The following is a 22,850-nucleotide window of genomic DNA, read 5'->3' on the forward strand; positions in this document are numbered from 1 at the left end:
ATGTACTTGATTTCTCCTACATTAGAATGTAAGGCACTTGTAAGGAGAGATTTTCATTTTTTGGAGGGATTGTTTCATTCTTTATATCTTATACTTATATCTTTATATCTTTATACTTATATCCTCCATGTGATCAGAGTACCTGTCACATAGTAGATAATAATTTTTTGATTGATTAATTGGATTAAATGGAAAGTCTTTAGATGAGATCATCTGTCCAGTGAAAACAAGCATGCTAATTCTGAGGAAGTGGTTAGACAGCTGGAGGGATGGATAGATCTTTCAAGATCCAATAGTAAATAATAAAGTTCAGCTTCAACGTGAAGTCTTTAACCTAATAAAAATCTACACAAATGCAAATGATCTTTGAGACACTGAAGAAATGGAGAAGTTTGCTTTAATTCAAATGTATGAAAACATCCCAGACACAAACATTTCCCTCACTTCCAGTCAAATTAGTAAACATTTATTAAGTGCCTACTATGTACTTAGCACTGTGCTAAGTACTGAGAGTACAAAGAAAGCAAAAGAGGGTCCCAGACCTCAAGGAGCTCAAAGTCTAATGGGGGAAGACTACAGGTAAAAAGAAGCTGAAAAGGAGGGGTGGGGCAGGATGAAGTCCTTTAGCCTGGTGGGAAATGATGAGGTGACAACTGGCCTAGGCATCTTTCTTAAATGGAGGAATTAGGAGGGGTTCACCAATGGCCACACTCCACCCTTTCCAATCAGAGGAAGGGAGAGGCCCTAGAGGCCAGGATGCTGAGGAGGTGTGAGTTTCAGAGTTGATGTCATCTTGTGGGATGATGAGTTTCTGGAGATCATGAAATCCAGGAGAGCAGCAGGGTGGGAAACTTCTAACCTTCTTTGCTTTCAGATCCCTTGTTTTTATGGTTCCTTTTCTTCACTATGAAGTTTGTTGTTGTTTTTCCTCATTTCTTTACTTCCTTTATCTCATTTCATCCTTCCCTTCATTTTCACTATTCTCTTCACCCTTCATCTGAGTTTCCTTATTGCTAACTTTCTCCCAAAGTAATTCTTTCCTATTCCTTTATTAAACACAGAGCAGAGATTTTTTTTTAAAATGATGGTATATGTACACTCACCGTCTTTCTAATTAGAATGTAATTTCCCCGTGGGTGGGGATTTGTTTTATTTTATTTGTAGCTCCATTGCCTACCACAGTGTCTGGCACATAGTGGATCAGGTCAAGTTAACAAACATGTATTTAAAGCCTACTATATGCCAGACACTGTCAGCTTTGGGATACAAAGAAAGGCAAAAACAGTCCCTACCATTTAGGAGCTTACTATCAAATGGAGGAGACAACATACAGACAACTATGTATATATAAGCTATGTAGAAGGTAGATTGGCAATAGTAAATTAGTCCAAACAATATTATGCTTATATCAGAGGTTCTCAAACTATGGTCCAATCCTCTGGGGATCACAGGAAAATTGCAAAGCTTCATAGGAGTCAGCATCATATAGTTTCCAATACTACTAGTTGGTGACAGTATCATCTCAATGCAAGACAACCTAAGATAGAGTTATCTTTTCTCTAATGTTCTTTACACCTTAGCTTTTGAAATAATTGTCAGCCCTTATGCCTTAACTTACTCTGTGGTCCTTATTATTTGTTGACCATAACAAAACAGATTCTATTGAACCAAATAAAATAGACTTTTAAAGCCTCTTCTCTAATAACATGTTTCTCAAAGATAAGCAATGCTATAAAAAGTTACCTGATAGATATAGTAGAGATAAATTTTTTGGGGGGAGTAAGGAAATTGGGGTTAAGTAACTTGTCCAGGGTCACACAGCTAGTAAGTGTCAACTGTCTGAAGCCAGATTTGAACTCAGGTCCTCCTGACTCCAAGACCAAATCTCTATCCACTACACTGCCTACCTGCCCCCAGAGATAACTTTGTTCAACAATCCTCTGTTTATTAAAATAAGTCAAAGAGTGAAACGGAGATATACGATCCCCAAAAGTTGACATGCTGTCATTGAGGTCATTGAACTCAGAGTGCCAGTATATGAAAGATTTCTGATAGGTAGTGAAGTCCTCCAGATGCTTCTGCTTGTCAGTGATATTCTGCCGATTAAATCAAATCCTGGAGTATTGCACAATCTCTTAAGTGAGGTACATAATTACTCAAAAGAGTTTGGCATAAACATCCACAAAGAAAACAATAAGTGGATGAATAATGTCTTGGCGTCTTTCATGGACTAGTTAAAATCCCATCCTCTGCAAGAAGCCTTTCCTGGTCCCTCTCAATGGTAGCACAAGCTCCATCCAAAACAAAATGGAGATAATCTCAGAATGAGTGCTTAATAAATACTTGCTGATTGATTGATTTGAAAAATTATGTAACACTTTAGACAAGCTCAGGCTTTTCCTTGAAATTAAAAATGTATTTTATTATGAGTATTCTTCTAGTGATGTGATATGGCTGCAAATCATGGAATACTGCAGTCTCCAAAGATTAAAGGGCACTGTTGGGACAGTTGGTGGGTATACATAGGCTTCAGGATATAACCAATGACTAATTCTACCTCATAAACAGCAAACAATCGATAGTCTGTGTATTACGTTAGTACTCATATAATGTTAAGATACCTAAAGGAAGGCTCTCAGTATATTGGGGGACTTCTTGCAGAGTATTGACAAGAACATGTATGCAAGAATGTCATATGATAAGACATGGATGAAATTTGTACCTTTGAAAGGAGTACTCACATTGATGTGAGCAAAGATCCAACAAATATTGGTTTATTCATAGAGATAGATATAAGGACTGGGCATGTGATTTCATTGGAAGAATATATAAAGAAAGAAAGCAAGGAAGGAAACAAATGTATATAATACCTACTATGTTCCAGACACTGTACTAAGCACTTTGTAATATCATCTCACAACAATCCTGAGGGGCAGGTGCTATTATCCCCATTTTACAGTTGAGAAAACTGAGGCAGACAGAGGTGAAGAGACTTGCCCAAGGTCACACAGCTATTCAGTGCCTGAGACTGGATTTGAACTCAAGTCTTCCTGATTCCAAGCCCAGCATTCTGTCCACTGTGCCACCTAGCAAATCAATGCTTAATCAATGATTGTCGACTTCATTGCTACGAAATGACTATAAAATCCAATTAGATGTCTATCTCATAGAGTTCATCCATTAGTACCTGTATGTATTAGTGTGTATATGTGCATATGTGTGTATATATATATGTGTGTGTATATATATATGTATATATATATATATGTGATTACATCTAAAGACTGAATTTATCAAGAACAATTAGCAAAGTTGTTTAAACTTCTTTATCGGTTCTAATAATTTATTTATACTAAGTTTATCTGCCTTCATATGGCATCCATTAGTGCAGCTCAGTATTGACACTTACCTTCTGTAAGTGTGTTCACATGCTGCAGGAACTCTTTATTATCTCATAGTTTGGATCAGAGGTTCTTATTTATGCTAACAAATTGTAATCTCTATCAATAGGAATCTAAACATTTACTCAGTTGAAGAATTTGCTTATTTTTCTTCACTGCTGTTCATTTACTCATCCAACAAACATTTTTTGAATGCTTACCATGAGTTAGGTATTCTGTTAGCTGCTGCTCCATCGGTTGTAACAGCTCTGTCTTGATGTGCAAGAAGATGCTATTGACAGTGGATGCCATCCACAAATGTAGATCAAAACAGAATACAGAATATTTCTGGAATGTAAATAAAATGAGAAATGCATAGCTTGTTACTGAAGGTGTTAAAGGGTAATCTGTCCTTTGAATAGAGTATTCTGGAGTTGCATAAGCTGATCTGAAAAAGGTAGGGGAAGAATTCTTCACTGTAGTTAAGGGTAAGGCATGGGTCTACTGAAGGAAACAGTTGTGGGGACTGAGCGGTATATGTGTATGTGGGGGAAGACACGTGTGGAATGTTGATAGGGGCTGTTCCAAGGTTGTCTGGTAGAAGTTATATCTATGACATAATCACTCCATCATGATACAGACCTAATATGGCTGCTGGGATACATTTCTACCTATGTGCCTTACATTTATGACTGTCCCAGATGTTAAAATCCCAGGTCACACCAATGGCAAGGAAGGCGAGAGAAAGGTGTGAGTGATCGGGGAGGAGAGATCACGTAAAGGGAGCAGAGAATCTTTACATTCTCTCTTCTCCATCTCCCGGATTTTGGAAGTTTCATTGACTGTCCCTCATGCCGCATGCTCTCCTCTCTGTCTCTTCCTCCTGGCTTCCTTCAAGTCCCAGCTAAAATACCACCTCCTCTAGGAAGCCTTTCCCAAACCCCCTTAGTTCTAACGCCTTTCTTCTGTTAATTATCTCCAATTTATCTTGAATATATCTTGTTTGTGCATAGTTCTTTACATGTTGTCTCCCCCTTTAAACTGTGAGCTCCTTGAGAACAGTGACTGTCTTTTGCCTTTCTTTGTATTCCCGGTGCTTAGCCCGGTGCTTGGCACATAGGAGGAGCTTAATGAATGCTTACTGACTGACAGACTAATTGAAAGCAATCAGAGTTTAAAACTTGATACTGTAAAAAAAGATCTATAGAAGTTAACTTGCTTGTATTCAGTCAACAAGACAAAAAAAAATCATGGGATTTCAGCAGCAATGTGAATGAAACATTTAATGGCAAATTTTGACAAATTACTTTATGAAGTACATTTAGTCTTTAGCAATGAAGAATCATTCCAGTGTTTGATTTTGCTGACCAAAGATACTCAGTAACCTTTACTTTAACATAATGGAAAGTATTTGTTTTAATTTTATAACTTGGATTTTCTTTGGTTTGTAAAATATTATTTAAAAAAAACTTTTTATTTCCCATATGGAAAAACAAAAGAGAATATAACCCACCCTCACTCCACCCTCCTTTTTGTTCATTCTTACTATTCAGAAACCCAAAATTCACTCAGGCTGAGACCTTGAATACTGAAGGTATTATTATAAATCTCTTAAGAGAAATAGTCATCCTAATATTGGCTTAATTGTAGCCTTAGAAGTGTAATAACAATTAAAAATATCTGACAAGGTTGCACAAACCATCTGATGTCTTGAATATTTGTTTTACTTCAGGATATTTGCTTTATTGAGAAGTTAGAAGACCCATTTTTTGAATTTCAGACCTTGGCCAAACAATTTGCCCTCCCTGGGCCTCAGTTTCTTTATCAATGAAATGAGGAGATTGAACTTCAGTTTCTTCTATAAATCCTATAATCATCTGTAAATACATTTCAAGTCCTTAAAGGCTTGTCAAATGCCCCGGGTCTTGTTATTTTTATCATGACGTCTGCATAGAGAATCCCTGTTTGAAGTTCAGCATGGACAAAACTATCTAACACTGGGGAAATTTTGTTTCTTGAGTGATCTATGTAGCTGTTTGAAAAACCTCTTAAAGCTATTTTCATCTTTTAACCCATGTAAAATCACAAGGGGGAAAAACCAACCACCTGACACCAGTTCTATTTCCATTGTTCTATGTTTTTGGCATAATGCTCTGGACGGGCTCTTTTTCACAAGAGCCCCTCTTGGAATTAGTCGAAAGGAGTTCAGAATTATGCTAATAATTCCAAAATCTAAACTGCAGCCTGTGGCTCTAACAACAAAACATTCCAGCAGGTTCAGAAGAGGGTGGAAAAAAAGCCACTCCTTTGCTTGGTTCAGAAGCAGTGGCAATTTGCAGACAGGCTCCTTTAGCTTCCTAACAGTATGGCAGGCTGTTTTATGGAGACGGTGATTACAAAGGTCCACTTTAACCTTTCTTTCTTACTGGCAGGTGTCCCGCTGGCTCGCAGCCAGAGGCTGTGAGTGCAGCATAGCCTGCGGTTTACCCCAGAGTGCTGAAAATGCCAACACTCCAGCTGGCTGCTCATAATTACACTGATTGCGGTCTGACAACTGGAGCTAAAAGACAGAGATGTGATAAATGTATGAAAATATTTTACAAATTTGATCACATTACAAATTTTATCTCTCTCTTTATCTCCTCTACAGATATGATATCTGCACTTATAAAAACAAGCCCTGTGGAACATTGGGTAAGTTTCAAAAAGGGGGAAGCACACGAGCTGTATTTGTTGGCTAATGGACTTGACTCTTGGTTGCTCAACTGGCCACTTTCCTTCCCTTCAGGTCTTAGTAAGTTCATCTGAAGTTGACCTATAAGGACACTTAAAGTTGACCCTTAAGGCTACATAGTTTGTTAAAAGTCACCAAGAACTTAAATGATATGAACTGCTATTTGGGCGTTTTCGGGCAACTAGAAAGCTGATAAGGACATGCCAGATGATTCAAATTTAGCAAGCAGTCATTACAGGACAAAGCTTACTGCTTATTTCCATATCATCCATCTCTGTGATATGTTGTAAAAATGTGAGAATAAATGAAAGCAATCAGCAGCCTTAAATCCCAAGCTGTAAAACCCTTGGTTGAACTGTGGCTTCATTGGACATAGGAAGGTATGGCATCAAGAGGGATGGACTCTTCAGAAAGACAAGGTCACCGAACTTTAAGGGATTATTAGAACTTCTCAGTGCCTTGATAATGGAAAGCATGTTTGTCCAGCATTACAGATCAAGGTAGAGAGGGGTAGGGCTGCCCTTCTTAACATTTGGATATGTTTTCCCAAAATATTGTTTGTTTTTCAAAACCTGCAGTTTTCTAGGGTCTAAAAGTCAAATTTTATTATGAAGCATATTATCACATGTTGACTAGAATTCAAATGCAAGTGGAAGAAAGCCATTGAAATATTTTATTAGTGATGATTATTCCATTAGCTTTGGGCTACAGGTTCATTTGGCAGCTAGTCACTTCAAGGAGCAAGTGATTGAACAAACATTTATTTATATCAACCACATTTATTAAGTGCTTACTCTGTGTAGGATACTCTAACCTAGTGCTGGTTCTGTTTGGTGATGACTTTCTCAGTGTAATTCAGTGTTTTTATAGAATCAGCACTTCTGAAGATTTTTTTCTACAGAAACCCCTTGGTAGGGCAATCTGTTGGTACCTCCTGGTGTGTGTGTGTGGGTGTGTGTGGGTATGGGTGTGGGTGTATGGTGTTTCAAAGGGAGGACAGCATGATTAAAACTATCTGGAGAGTTAAGTGGAACTTCTTTCCAGAGGCCCAAATCCTCAGGTGGTTTGACCTGACATACCCTGCTTCTTCCATCCCATTTCTCCCAGTAGGATTTCTGATTAGGCAGCAAAATTCATTTACCTGGAACTAAGCTCTACCATCAAGTTCTTACCAATGAGAAAGGCACCATTGCGAGGAAACTTGCTTTCAATGAGGAAATTTATACCAAAAAGATTTCCTTCCTGAAAGTTTGATTTAGTGAGTGGGAATCTAATCTAATGCAAAGAGAGCTGAACTGACAGATTCATAAGATATAACTTTATCATTGATTGAGCATATGACCTTCGACAATTAACTTAGCTTCCTGGGCCTCAATTTTCTCATCTTAAAAGTAAGATTGATGTCATATATTCACACCAGAGCAAATCTGTGAGGATCAAATGGGATAATAATGGGAAGGTGTTTAGAAAGAAAGACGCCATATAAAAGCAAAGTGATGTTGTTCTCTAATATAGAAATACATATGATACAGAAGATTTCGTTTTTAAAAGTTATCATCTGCTTTATTCTTCTTAAACTATAAATGGGAGCTAAATATTTAACCGAGTTTAGCTACAACAGAGGAGATCCTAGCATAATTATGCGAATATTGAGTGGATTGAGGTCTATCCAGCTTCCTTGTAATGGTAGCTGTTCCTCTTTGTAGCACAACTGTTGATATTATTACTTATTTAGGAAAGTTTGAAATTCCCTTTTTAATGCCCCAAGTGGAAGAGTTAATTAACTTTTCTTCTCCTTTCTTCCCCATCTTCACTAACCTTTTCCTCGTCAAGGAATAAGCATAAGGCAAGATGGCAAGAAAGCTATGTGGGAAAAGTACCCAGGGAAAGAGAAGGCGGTAGGGCATACAGCGGTTTCTCTGCTTAGGTCTGTACTTTTTGCTAAACTGAGAGGATGCTTTCTATCTTCATCATGGTGTAGGGCATGAAGAAATTCATCATGGAAGTGGATTTGATTGGGAGGCTGGTCAACTTTCTTTCTCCTGCTGAACCAAAGCTCAATAATGTAGCTTCATTATTTTGTCAGTACTCTGGATTGGAAGTAGCATGGCAAATGGGTGTTCTAGAGAGGATTTCTGTACTGGGAGGTCCCTTTCAACTCTTGAATCAGTGATTTTTATGAGTTCCTAGATTATCTACATTGAAGTATAAATGTAATCCTGCATTATAAAGCCAAGAATGATTTAGTTTTTTATTTTTAAAAGAATATGGGGTCAAAAGCCATTTTGGTTTTCCTAGGCCAAAGAAAGGAGAACTGAGAAGCAGCAGGCTGTAGTGGAACAAGGACCTGATACCTACTAGCTATGTGACCTCCAACAAGTCTCTTAACCTTTCTGTGCCCCAGGGATCTCTGTAAAATAGATGAGTTGTCTGTCTTGGAGTTCCCTATAAAATGAAATCACAAGTCTAGACAAAACAAACAAACAAATTAAAATTCCAACTGTGAGTAAACCATGCATATAGAATCCAATCCAACAAGCATTTATGAAGTGCTGAGTACTGAGAATAGGGGAGAGCTAGGTGTGCATTATTTAGAGTGTTGGGCCTAGAGTAGAAGATCTGAGTTCAAATGTGGCCTCAGACACTTACTAGCTGTGTGACCCTGGGCAAGTAATTTAACCCTTATTTGCCTCAGTTCCTCATCTGTAAAATGGGGACAAACTGGAAAAGGAAAGGGCAAAGCACTCCAGTATCGTTGCCAAGAAAACTCCAAAGAATCAAATGTGTCTGATCGACTGAACAACAAAGTACTGAGAGTACAGAGACAAAATGAAATAAGGAAGGGCCTTGAGCTCTAGAAGATTATATTGTAATGCAAGTACATATGTGCTAAACTTCATATATGAGAGATGCTAATGATTCGCATCATCAGTAGGTCATATGCCACTCTAGTGGCTTTTCCTGTAAATATCTGCATTCTCTTGGTTAATTTCTCTTATGAGATATCTGGATAGAGTAAGGTCTGAGATCTGTGGCCATAAAACATAAGTTCCACTGGACTGCCTAGGAATCAAACCAGTCACCAACACTGGAGAGAATTTTGTAGTATCATGAGAATGAAGAAAATTGACCAAGACAGTATTTGTTTTGTTTTTTAGTTTAGGAGCCCTCCTAGGCATTCACCAAATAGTTTGTTGCTGGTTATTCTTCCTCTTCATGTGTTCTCTTAGCATAGCTAGCAATTTTATATAAAACATCAGAGGCAAATTTGTGTTTAAAAACTCTATTGTTCTACAGGGAATTGTTGAGAGTTCTCTATTCTAGATACAAACCACAAGACACATAAAAATGTAGCCCTTGCAATACTACTTTGGTTTGGGAAAATATGAAAAAATCTTAATTGAACAATAATTATTCATCGTAATTTTGGTGGGGATGCATTTTCATAAGACTCACAAAGTATGGGGTGCTCAAACAGCATGAGATATTTGTTTTGCTTCCTTTTATCTGCTACTCCGTTTGTGCTTCTGCCAATGTCAGTCACCATAACCAAGGTAATAATACCAATACAGCAGGTTGAGGACAGTTAATGCAATTTCGAAAAGTTGTTATCTAACATGTTGGGACAAAAGAGCGCTAGTTAGTGAAAAATAATAAAATCCTGTTGAATAGATAATGAATGGCCCAGTCTCTCCTCATCTTGTTACTGCCCTTGCTTTTCTCTATAACATATTTAAATTAGTAGAAAGATCATTTATATGTTTAAATCACCAGTGTTGGTAAAAGCACCCAAAGGTCTCACAAGTCTAATTTTTTTTTTTTACCTCCAAACAAATAGGTGTAACAAATAATCTCTCAGTGAACTCCAACTCTACTTTATTCTGGTTGCTAGGTTGAGATTTTCGATGGAGGTGGTGTGGCACAGGATGCATGGAGGCTATAGAAAAAGCAGTTTCTAGAGCTTTCCTGTTGGTGAAATGCTGGGAAATACAGCTTACACTATATCAAACTAGCATAACTGGGAAATTGAGTTGGTTGGAAGGCAGTTAGCAATATTTGGATCAAGGTAGTAGTCTGTTCGTAACGTGAAATGTTTTTCCTACATTTCCCCTGATTTCTTCCAAGTGACTTCTCCTAGTCCCTCTTTATTTCTCTCTGTGTTAAGTGATACAGTATGCTTTGGAATCTGTTTCCTTATACAGGATAGTATTTTTCCTTTTGCACAAAAGTTCCTTTTACTTGGCTCTGTTTTGGAGCTATACACAGATTTACAGAGCATGATATTCTCTCAGAGTGGATGTTAAAGCTTCTGCATGATAACATGAGGAAACCTGCAATTCATCAGCATCAATGAATTAGCACCAGTGTGTCTCCTTTATTAGGAATACTCAATAGATCAAAGGGGGTAGTAGGATAGAAGAACTATAGCCTGTGTTCCTGATTTGGCAATGACTTCCCTTACATTAAGACTATTTGAAAAAAAAGATGTGAACATCCTCACCAAGACTAATTTCAAGAGATGCTGATTTAAAGAAATGAAGAAAAAAGGGGGAAAAATGCCAGACCGTGCCATTAGTGATTCAGCATGTATGTGTGTGTTTTCTTTTTTTTAACAGTTCTTTCCCCTCTATTGATAACATTCAGTTTTGTTTTTATAAAGACGTCTTTTTTTTTTAACCACTTGGGACTCATTTTTTTTGGTAACTAAAAAAAGTTGCTTGTATATTTTTATGAACCCACTAAACTTAAACAGATCTCTTTAGAAAAATAATGTGGATACATTTTGCTTTCTGCAGCCTCAAGAATGTTAAAATAGAAATGCTTTCTTGAATTCCCTCTCCTGGCTCAAGTTACTAGGTGGTCCCAAGTTACCAGAAGTAAAATTTATAAATCTAACCCCTCGTCTAGACATTTTCCAGCACTGACTGCAGTTCAAAAAATATTAATGTCTAGCCGGCAGAGTGAAATTCCCCCCCAGTGATTTTGCAAATGACTAGAAAGTTAACCTTTTGCCAACTGCTCCTTCTGTGCGTGGAGGTTATTAAAAAAAAGAATCCAGGCATTTATAAGTAGGGGCTTTTAAGACTGCAACACCTTGGCTTGACCCTTTGTGTCTCCTTCTGTTTCTTCAGGCTTGGCCTCTGTGGCTGGAATGTGTGAGCCTGAAAGGAGCTGCAGCATTAATGAAGACATTGGCCTGGGCTCCGCTTTTACCATTGCTCATGAGATTGGTCACAAGTGAGTGAATTTAAGAAAATCAAGATAAAATTTAGTATGCCGCTCTTTGAGCAACTGGGGAAACTACTGTTTTGATTGTTTGCATTTGGCCACACTTTAACTCCATCTCTATTTGAAGACGAGAGAATATCACCCTTCCCATGAAGGTTTCCCAATGCAGATTAGATGGCGGATTGGGAAAAGATTGACATTCTCTCTCTGACCCCCCTCCCCAATGCCCTGGCCTGTCCTCTGCAGTTACAGGGAGATGGTTGAGGGGGGGCAAAGACTAGGAGCCAGAGAGAGGAAGGTACCTGAGGATGGAAAGAGCAGGATACAGGGATAAGGAGAAGCCACTTTCTGTTTTAAATTTATGGGTTTTAAGAAGTAAAAATCTTTGGAAATAAAAATTCTTCAGATTAGTGAAAATTCGCCATGAATCAGTAGTTGGAAAACACTATTTCTAGTGGTATTGTTGCAGTTTGGGTATTGGGGTAAAGCGCCTTGAGACCAGGAATCTTTTCAAGTAATTTTTCTGATTAATAAAAAAAAAAGGTAGGGTTCTCTGTCGAATACACACACTCAAGTATCGTTTGAAAGGATTCAACTTTAGTTATGCATGCTTTCCTCATCCCCCCGGCTTCCTCAGGAAGCCAAGTTGTTCCAAAGGTAAATAATCCTGCCTTTTCTTTTTCAATCCTCACCGATTATATACAATGATAAAATGTTACTTCTGCTCTTGTTCTTGCTCCAGCTGTGCACATGGCATTTCCAGGTCTGAAGTGTACGTGTTGGCAGCTGTGATATGACTTTCACTTTCTCTTGAGCCACCTGTGTGTCATGTCGAGAGAACGTGGTGTTATTGGACAGCAGCAACGCTTTGGAATAAGTGGGAGTGAGATGGAGTAGGACGGCATCCCACTTCATTTTAAACAGACCTGAAATCATCCAGTTAAGCTTTTAAAATACGAGTCAGAGAGGCAGCACAGCCCTGAGGTTTGCAAGCTGGCCCCTAGACAAGTGATTTCAAGTCTCACCTCATTCCCTGGAAGTCACTTAACTGTTCGGTGCCCCCAGGCCATTCTCTAAGACCTTCACGCTCAAGAACAGGTGCCAATTTGCATTGGAAGTTTCCTTACAGGGAACTTGGTATCTTTAAGCAATTACAGATCTTCTAAAAACAAAGATAAGAACCCAAACTGCATCTATTAGCTGAAACATCCAAGTTCTTATTTCTTCATTTAAAACTAACACCTTTCCCACCCATGTCTTTTCTCTTCTTTATTTTAAACACTTATGTATTTAAAGCTTGTGGGAGGGAGATGGATTTTGGAATATTGTGCTTCTTTCAAGTATTGATGTCATTAGGAGGTTTAGGGATGACAGAATGGGACTCCCAATGTCAGTCAACAAGTCTCTTCTTTAAGTGTTCAGATGGTGTTATCTGTTTTGTGTAGCATGCTAGTCAGTTCTCTAGTACAATTAAGGAAATGTTGCAAAGTGAGTGGATGAATGGTCTTCGAGTTAGGAAAAAGTGGATTCTACCCCTACCTCTGATACTTATTCTCTCACTTTGGGGTGAATCACATAAACCTCTTAGATACCTAAGACTAGATGTTGGAAAGTGGCTGATGCACAAGAGGGGAGGACATACCTACCCTGGGAGTTCCTCACATCAGTGAAATTACAGGCTGAGATGAAAGGGAAGGGAGAATGGAAAACAGGATAAAGGGAAAGGAAAAGTACATTACTGTAACCAGAATTCCTCCTTTCCATTGAACCTGGCATTTAGCTTCCATTTTAGTGCTTAGCATAATGCCTGGCACAGAGTAGGCACTTAATGAATGTTTATTGATTGGCATTGAAATGGAAAACAACTTTGTTACCTAACAGGAAAGAGAGAGAATATGGATATATGAATTTCAAATAAATCAGATTTTGCAAAGCATTCTCTAATGCCTTATCGTGCATTTTCATGTTGCAATTACCTGTTTATAGTACCAACTTCCCATATTATACTTTACTCCTTTCCCTGAGGCTGCTAAGTGGTGCATTGGACAGAGTGATGGACCTTGTATCCAGAAAATTTGAGATCAGATCCAGTTTCAGACACTTACTAGTTGTGTGTCGTAGGGCAAGTCACTTGACTTTTGTCTGCCTCAGTTTCTTCATCTGCAAAATAGATAAGAATAGCACCCACCTCCCAGGGTTCTTGTGAGAATAAAATGAGACAATATTTGTAAAGTACTTCACAAACCCTAAAGTACTATATATGTGCTGGATTTATTATATTATTGTTTGCAAGCACTCATCCCGTGCGCTGTACACAGTTGGCACTTACTAAATGTTTGTCTGACTTTGTATTTAGCCTGTCTTTAAATCACTTTGTTTTCTTTTTTCTTTTAAAGGTTAGCCTTTTTTAATGAAATAAAATTGTTAACTAATGAATATATTTCCTTCATTTGACTTTCCTAGTGAACTTGGCTTAATGAATCATGGAACAAGCAAAAACAAGGGAGTCAGGCAGAAAGGAGAAAAAAACCTAAATGACACAGATAATTCAGAGTCTTGGAAAATAAGCTTCTGACCATATGACTATAATAATAAAAGTTAGCAAATGGAAAGCGATTGCTTATTGTTCATCTATTTGTCCCATAACAATCATAACTTCAGAGTTATATAGAGCCTTAAAGGTCATCTAATACAACTTCTTTCTTTTACAGATCAGGAAATTATAATTTTAAGATAGAGATTAAATACCTTTCTAGTGGTCCTAAAGGTAGTAAATCGCAGTATCAGGATTCAAATCATGTCTTCTGACACCAAATCCCTTCCTTTTCCCACTGCTAGTCATTGGACAAGAGCTAGGTTTTTTCATATATAAATGAGTTATTTTGAAACACAAATTAATTCCTTTCTAGGGGTTCTACTTAGATATGGATAACGAAAGAAGGCAGATGCAGAAAATGTTCAATAAAGTTGAAAAGCAAGTGTATTCAAAATAAGAAGAATGAGCTGAAAACATAATTCTTCTCTTCCTCTTTTCCTCACTTTCCCCCAAACTACATATAAGTAAATAGGAGGAGAATGAAAGTGAAAATGTCCCCATGAGAGGAACATACATCTCCAACTCACTTAAAACTCAAGCTCATTAGTGGTGCCATAATCTTATGCAACCAGACTGTATTTAATAGGTTCTGTTAGATTCAATAAAATGGAAATGTTGTGACAAGTCACATACTAGCAGGCAAGTAATTGTGTATGTGATGGCAATATTGCCTTATGTAGTTAGAAACAACTTAATGCCAGAATATATATGGCAAACTCATTCCTGTATATTGTGCTTTAAGTAGCTGAGATGAGGGATCAGGTCCCTTTGTACCTTTTTATTAAGATTGTAACTGGGCCACCTACCAGGACCTCTAGTCTGCTCCCTGAGCTTTGCCTACATTCTTATTCTTCTCCATGTTAGGTCCATCTAGTAGGTATTTTGAGCTCTCCTGGAAATGAGTAATAGTGCCTTAAGTAGCAGAGCTCTAGAAGGGAAGCAAAGTCTGTCTTATGGTGTGTCTTTTATACATTGGTGTGTAATTAGAGGCTAGATGGGGGAGATGACGTACAAACAATAAATAGATGAGATATACATACGTATATATGTACATATATACGTACATACATGCATATGTACATATACACACACATGCATATGCACACATATACAAGCATGCATATACACATACACACACACATATATATACATATACACATATACAGGATTAATTGGTGATTATCTCAGAGAGAAGGAACTAAGAATAAAGGTATAAAGAAGAATGACATATAATCAGCTTGAAAATGAAAAACTGGGCTGAAGCCAGATTGTGAAGGGCTTTCTATGCTTAATGGAGGAGTTTATATAATCAGCCACTGGAGCTTCTTGAGTAGGAGAATGGTCAGATTGTGCTTTAGGAGAAAGCTCTGGAGCTGTGCAGCTATGTGAAGGATGAATTGGGGAGGACTTTTGAGGCAGGGAGAACAATAATGAGACCCTTGCAATGGTCCAAGTAGCAGGTGATGAGAACCTGAACTAAGGTTATTGTAGCCAAAGTAGAAAGAAAAGGGCAGATCTGAGAACTATTGAGGAGGTGGAATCAACAAGATTCGGCCAGTTGATAAGTTGAGGATGACTCCTGGGTTGCAAACCTTGGTGACTAACTACATGATAAGAGAAACAGGAAAATTAGGAGGAGGGATGGATTTAGGGAGAAACATAATGAGTTCTGTTTTAAACCTGTTTTTGAGGGGCAGCTAGGTATCTCAGTAGATAGAACACCTGGAGTCAAGAGGACTGAGTTCAAATCCAACCTCAGATGCTTGCTAGCTGTGTGACTCCGGGCACGATTGTCTAAAAGAAAAAAAAATAAACATTCATTTGAAACACTTATGAGAATTTAGGTTTGTATGTCCAGTAGGCAGTTGGAGATATAGGACTGGAGCTTTGGTTAGATGAATACTGGCCGTGTCAATTTAGGAGTCAAGTGTATAGGTGGTAGGATATATAGATCAGCTGTTCTTAACCTTTTTTGCATCATGGACATCCTTGGCAGGCTGGTGAAGCCTATGGTCCCCTTTGCAGAATCACATTTATAAATACATAAAATAAAAAGCACATAGTATTACAAAGGAAATCACTTGCATTGAAATATACTTATTACAATTTTTTTAAATCAGGTTAAAAAGTGATGAACTTATAAAGGAGACCAGGGAGGATTAGCCCGACAGGTGAAAGGAAAGTCATGAGAGAACAGTGTAATGAAAATCCAGAGAGGAAAGGGTATCCAGAAGGAGGGGTGATCCACAAGGAGATCAAGAAAGAAGTGAAGAGTTTTTAAGGATGGTGGAGTTAAGGACATGTGTATAAACAGCAGGGAAGGAACCAGTGAATATGAAGGAAGTTGAAAATCAGAGGGACACAAGGAAATGATTGAAGGAGCAGTCTGCTGGTGGAGATTAGTGGGGATGGAATCAGTTCCTTAAGATTCATCTACTACAAAATAGACAGCTGTGATTTGCATTCAGATTAAACAGATTTCCCACACTGGCCAAGCATTGACATATTTAACAAGAACAACATTCAGTCTTACAGATCAGACCATTGTTTCAGAGCACGTTAAAAACAAAACCACTACCTTCCTTCTGGCCCTAATGCTAGAAGAAATGATTGAGTGCAGAAATGTTATCTGACAGTAGAAATGTTAACTGCTTTTCCCGACAACCCAGCAGGACTCTGTGGGCCTGCCTTTTATCCCAGTGCCAGATAGACAAGATGTGGTTAACAGATTGGCCTACTCAGTACTCTTTATCTGATCAGGAGGAAAAAGGTGCATCAGAGATGAAGCCCTTTGTCCAGCCCTTGGAGTCTTGGGATTTAGCTCTGGAGCCATTAGCGAGTCAACTCTGGTTTATTCCAGCAGTTATTGGGAAATGGAAGGGAAGATGTGATCTTTATTCCTCTCTAAACAAACTAGTAACCATGGTCACTCTCCATGTAATGGGTGTGTTGTGTTTTGTACACCCATGCCTTTCATGTAATGGGCATCTGTGATGGCCTAGAAGATTCATTGTTGTTAAGAAAGGATTTTCACCCACGGATTACTGAGGAAGAGCCCTGACAAAATCACTGGACAGTGTGAATATTTTCAGGCCCTCTTCTTAAATTGTATAGAATTTAGATTTGAATATAGGGTATGTCTCTGCCATGGGGATAATAACCATTTCAGATGGCTGTAAGGGGAACTATTTTCTTTGAGTAGGCCATGGTAACCACTTCTGTTACTCTCTTTCGTGATGTAAAAAAATATGGAATTGGTTTCTTTTTCAAATGGAAAATTGAGGCATGGAACTGAATATAAGTAACATGTCTGGTCTGAATAGAGCAAAATACACATAGAGAGGAAGGCATGTACTTTGAAAGATTTTTATTAATTGTGCATTTACTGTGGCTTTCAAAAATGATCACATTGAGAAGGAAGAATTAAACTGTAAACTGAAGTTACAGTAAGTTCAGAAAGATATTATTTATTCACAGAGCTTAAGGATAGTATCCCCAAATTCCAGAGTTTTAGCTTCTTAGAAGCAGTATAATCCTACTGCCTAATATTAGTTGAAGTTATATTGAGATTCTATGGGATGACATATTGTTTGAGGGTATTTAAAGCAAATAACAATAATGATAACCACGATGACGAAAATGGTAGAAAAGAACAATGGAGAGACATTGTGACCATTCTTTGAGGCATTGCTTTTTTAATGCCTCGGCTCAGCAATAGAGGCTTTCTGGAGACATTGCAGGCAATATGAGGAGTCAGAAGGGAAGTGGCATGGCTTTAGGGCCAAACCTAAGCAAATTGGGGCCAGGTAAGATGAACCCTGAACTCCCTTTCTTTTTCAGCTTCCCTCTGCATACTCCCTCCAGGGACCTGGTGGTCTTCAGATCCCATCTCATCTCAGTCTTTTTTAGGCATTTGGGACTTAGAACAATTCGCATCTTAGAAGAACATAAAGAAAAAAACATTTCACAAAGCAGAATAAATCTCTTATGGGAGCTTCTTGAGAAGAGGAGGGACTCTTTTGCCTTTCTTCGTCTCCCTACCTAGATCTTAGCCTGGCACAAGAACAGCTGCTTAACAAATGCTACCTCACTGACTGCCAGTGAGGAATCTTTTTGATTGGTGGTCGAAGTCTTCCCAATGCATCTAAATAAGTAACATGCTGTGTACATACACATACACATGCACCTTTGTTTAAGGTTAGTCCTTGTGACACGGTAAATGGTAGCTCTTCCAATTATGGGGAAGTGGCCTATGAAGAAGGGATGTGGTATTTGTATTGGGATTTAGGAAATATCTAGGGAAAATATGAGAGGCAGTATAGTACTGGCTGGTCTGAGAAATGATCTTTGCAGCTTAACATGAGGTGAGATTTAATATGGAGGTTTTCAAAAAGTGAAGTGGTTGAATCTAAGTTGAAAGATGACTTTAACCACGATATTGTGAAAAAATTTTGATAGGAAGTAGACTAGAGGCAAGGAGTCATATGAGAGAGGTAGCTTGGGGTCATGGAAGGAGCACAGGATTAGAATCAGAAGACCCAGGTTGTTGTTTAACCCTTAGTCTTTCAAACTGTAAAATGGGGTTAGTAATAATTATATTAGCTACCTTACAGAGTTATTGTCAGAGAAGAGCTTTCTAAACTTTCAAGTGCCATAAAATGTGAGTTATGATGATGACTGTGGTTAAGCCTATAAAGCATTAAATTAAAAAAAAAAAACTACTAAAATCCAGCCAAGATTTTTATGTACCATTCTTTCTTCTACGTTACAATAGCCAAATGCTTCATCTAGACCCTAACTGACTAATTTTGTCCATGTGAGACAGATCACAGCTCTCCTCTACCTCGGTAGATTATCTTGACGAGTTGCTGTGTCTGAAGAACTTGTAACCTTTTGGCACACTTGGTAAGATGCCCTTTCACAATTAAGCTGGTCTTCAAACACACGGACCTGTTCTCGAAGTCTTTCCAGCTTGGTAGAACCTATCAGAATTTGTGCTCTGTGAGCATAAGCTTCAAGGACCCAGAGTAACCTCCTTAAGCCATCAGAGTGGCACTTAAGACTGAGACTTGAATGGTACTCTTACAAGCAGCAGTATCCTGACTCCATTCTAGTGGCTCAATTGAAAAAAAAGTTTGTTAAATTCACACAAAAAACACACAAAATTGCATTCATCTACTGCTGCCCTTATATGCACACATCTGTGTCCTGTAATTTTCCCATACCAGCATTGACTGTTATACTTTTTAAAGAACCAGATTAGGAGTTGAGTTTAATTAATTTTTTCAATGGTGTGATATGCAAATGTGAACTTGAAACATTTTAATTAATGTTTAATGTATCCCTGCTGTTTATTCCAAGCATAATAACAGCATGCATCCATTTTAGATGTTTATAAGGGAACAATGATTCTGGCATTGTACCAACTAGAAATATCCAATTATAGTTTGTAGCAATTTTTCAATTTCTGAATGCAAGGAGAATTGATGTTCATTTGATTAGTCTCAAGGCACTAGAAAATCCTGAAGGCTTCTGAATTATCAAAGAAAGATTTGGTCTTGGTGTTGGAGTATTTTATTATATTCTAATGCTTTTGAAAATTGCTTAACTTTGAAGTAAGTTATTTGACTAGCCACTTTAACCCATTCTTCAGCCACTGGTTCCAGAGATGAAAGGAAGAAAAGAGTAATACTTACAGGATATTAGCTAATTGATATGGGCATTAATCTATGCAGGGAGTTCAAAAGGATGGTGTTAAGATCTCAAATGAGAATCAAAAGCTTTATGGAGTTACTTACGGTCCTTCCTTCCCCTTGGAGTGCAAAATATGAAATCCTAGCCCAGATTTCATCAGGGAAGGAGAAATATATCTCAAAACACTAATATTCTAAAGGGGAAGGGGAAGGCTTTACTTATTAGTAAAGGCATATATATACATATGTGTGTGTGTGTGTGTGTGTTTATATATATATTCTGTAACAAACAATAGTGATTTACTTATATTCCCCAGAAGAGAGGTAGCACTTAGACGCACAAAGCTCTAAGAAGCAATCATATCCTTAGACAAATGAGGAGGTCATAGAAACCACAAACCAGACATTATGAAGCACCATTGTTGAAATTTAACAGGTCCTGCAACAGCCTGCTTGTTTATAACTTGGGAACATGATTATTTACTAATATTCTGTATTATTTTAAAATAGAACATGTGCAAAATCTAGGGGAATCAGATTCCTTTTCGTACACTTAAGGCTTGTATGTCTCCCTTTGTCTCCTTTCAGAATCCTAGATTTTTTTTTGCTATTCTTTCTTTTTTATGTATATAAATTTGATTTACTAATAACTTTAGTGTCACAGTTGTTCCCTGGACTCTTTCCCCATCATTGAGCTACCACCGTATCTCTGTCCTATCTTTGTGTCTTGAAAAGTAGCCAATACCTCTTACTTTCTTATCATGCATTCCCTTTGTAATCTGGCTTCATGCTTACCGTTTTATAGAAACTAGTGTCTTAAAGGTAACCAATGAATGAATTGTTATCATCAGATCTAATGGCTTTTCTCAGTCTTTATCTTCCTTGGCCTCTCGGCAGTCTTTTTATTATTGACCACCCTCTCCTTCTTGATACTCTTTTCTTCTTTGACTTTCATAATAGTAGCCTCTTCTGGTTCCCCTTCTGTCTTCCCTTCACCTGATCTCAAGGTTCTGCTCTCAGCTCTATTTTCATTGTACACTCTCTCCTGTATATGTATCCAGTACTGTCCCACTCCTATGCTTTTGTCGCTATAGTTCTCTAACCTTGTGGCATGTCCCTTCTTTGCCTCTGCTTCTTGAAATCCTACCTGTTCTTCAAATTTAGCTCAAATTCCACCTCTTCCATGATGCTTTCACTGATTCCCCCAGTGAAAGCTAGAAATAATTTTTCCTTGCTCTGATCTTACACAGCACTTCTCACCCCTTTTATGTGCTAATGTTCTCCTACTTGCCTGACTGTTAACTTGGATAGATTTTCATCTGGGTCCTCCCTCTGACTATAGATGTTCCTAATGCTCTGCCATGTGACCTCTCTATGTGCACCATTTTTCTTAGTGATCTTGTGAACACCCTTAGCATTTATATACAGAAGATTCCCAGATCTGTATATCCAGCCCTAGTCTTCCTCCTGAGTTTTAGTCCTGTATCACTGAATTCCTGTTGGACATTTCTACTTGAATGTCCCATAGGCATCTCAAAGCCAGCACATCCAAAATAACACTCATGGTCTCACTCCCTAAATCCACCTCTCCTCCAAACTTCTTTACTTCCATTGAGGATGATAACTTCTAGCAATTAAAGTTTACAACCTCAGAGTCATCATTGACTCTTCTTTTTCCCTTACTAGCTATATTCAATGATTTCCAGTCTTGTTGGCTTCCATTACATCATGCACATCTATTCCCTTCTCTTTATTCACATGGATGCCACCCTTGTTCAGGTCCTTATTACCTTTTAGAACATCTTTCTAAATTGACCTCCTGGTGTTCAGTCTCTCTCATCTCTAATCTGCCCCAATCATCTTCCTAAAGTACAAATCTGACCATATCTCATTCCCTTACTCCAGAATCTTTAGTAGGATAAAATCCAAACTCCTGGCATTTAAAGCCCTTCACTGTCTGTCTCTCACCTATCCTCCCAAGCTACTGTACATTGCCTTCTTCATATATTATTTGTTTGAGCTAACCTGGCATACTTTCTGTTCTCCCAGTCTAGCATTCCATCTACTTCTTCCATGCTTTGGAATAGAATGTCCTCCATACCTTTAAAGCTTTCCTTCCTTCTCTTTGCCTCTTTGAATCCCTCTGAGGCTGAGCTCATATGCCATCTTCTCTGAGAGGTCTTTCCTGATTTACTTAGTAGTTAGTATTAACACCTTCCTCTGAAAATTTCAATGTGTATAGTTATCTGTTTATGTATTGTGTTATCTTCATTAAAAATGAAATCTCCTTGAAGGCAGGGAATATTTTTCATTTTTGGTTTTGCATGTAGTCAGGGCTTATTCATTAGAGTGGATTCTGCACTGTATTTATTGCATGACTATACACATACATGTAATATTTGTGCACGTGTCATTATCCTCCTTGTGGGATTGCAAACTCTGTCTAGGCAAGAACTATGTCTTTTTTTTTTTTTGTAGTACTTCTGGTTCCTAGCATAACGCTTTGCACAAAGTAAGTGTTTAATAATTAGTTGTTGAATGGATGACAAAAACTTACTTGTTGGCATAGAAGGTAGGGTGACTATCAATTTTTAAGAGACCAGGGTGATTAGTGAAAGAAAATTAGAATAATTTCCTGTAATTATTTGGGAGAGTAGCAATGCAGTAAAAATCCATCCTTTTTTTAGGAACATGACATGTGAAAATCCAGACCTTCAAAACAGATAAATTAGGGAATGATTTCATGTTAGGTAAGAATTCCTTGAAGCATCATTTCTCAGTACACTAAAATTTTCATTTTATTTACAAAAATTGAGCTTGTACATGACTTTTAAGGAACACACCTGCATAAAAGAAGGTAAATCTATATTAAAATTAAGAATTTAACCAATATTAGAATATTCAGAATTTATGTACTAGACAAGAGCAATCTTTCTAATCAATGTTAGCATTCTAAAATGTCCATTTCACATTCATCAAGGACATATAGCCCTATTCTGGTAGAGAAGATCTTGTGTTTAATTGGATTAGTACATCGCCAAGTCAGATGTATTCAAGTGAGGACACAGGAGATATGGTCTCATTTGAATATCCTGTGCCATTTGCCTGAAATTGAAAAATATTGTAGGGAACAATTGTAATACAAAGGCATAGAGAAACAATGGCATAGCTATGTTGGTATTTAGAATTGATTTTTGCCTATAAGGTTTTATAAAATT

The 22,850-nt window shown here is 37.8% G+C and overlaps 1 protein-coding gene across 2 annotated transcripts in view; it reads left to right on the forward strand.

The window, feature by feature from the left end:
- ADAMTS6 (ADAM metallopeptidase with thrombospondin type 1 motif 6) overlaps positions 1-22,850 on the forward strand; it is a 329,091-nt gene that overhangs the window by 154,236 nt on the left and 152,005 nt on the right. For both annotated transcript variants that reach the window (XM_027863321.1, XM_027863322.1), the window contains exons 8-9: positions 6,031-6,074; positions 11,247-11,352. In XM_027863321.1, the coding sequence (XP_027719122.1) occupies positions 6,031-6,074; positions 11,247-11,352 (150 nt within the window). The remainder of the gene's footprint in view (positions 1-6,030; positions 6,075-11,246; positions 11,353-22,850) is intronic.

Source organism: Vombatus ursinus, unplaced genomic scaffold (assembly GCF_900497805.2).
Source record: "Vombatus ursinus unplaced genomic scaffold, bare-nosed wombat genome assembly UNPS02014772.1, whole genome shotgun sequence".
In the NCBI taxonomy this organism is placed as follows: Eukaryota; Metazoa; Chordata; class Mammalia; order Diprotodontia; family Vombatidae; genus Vombatus; species Vombatus ursinus.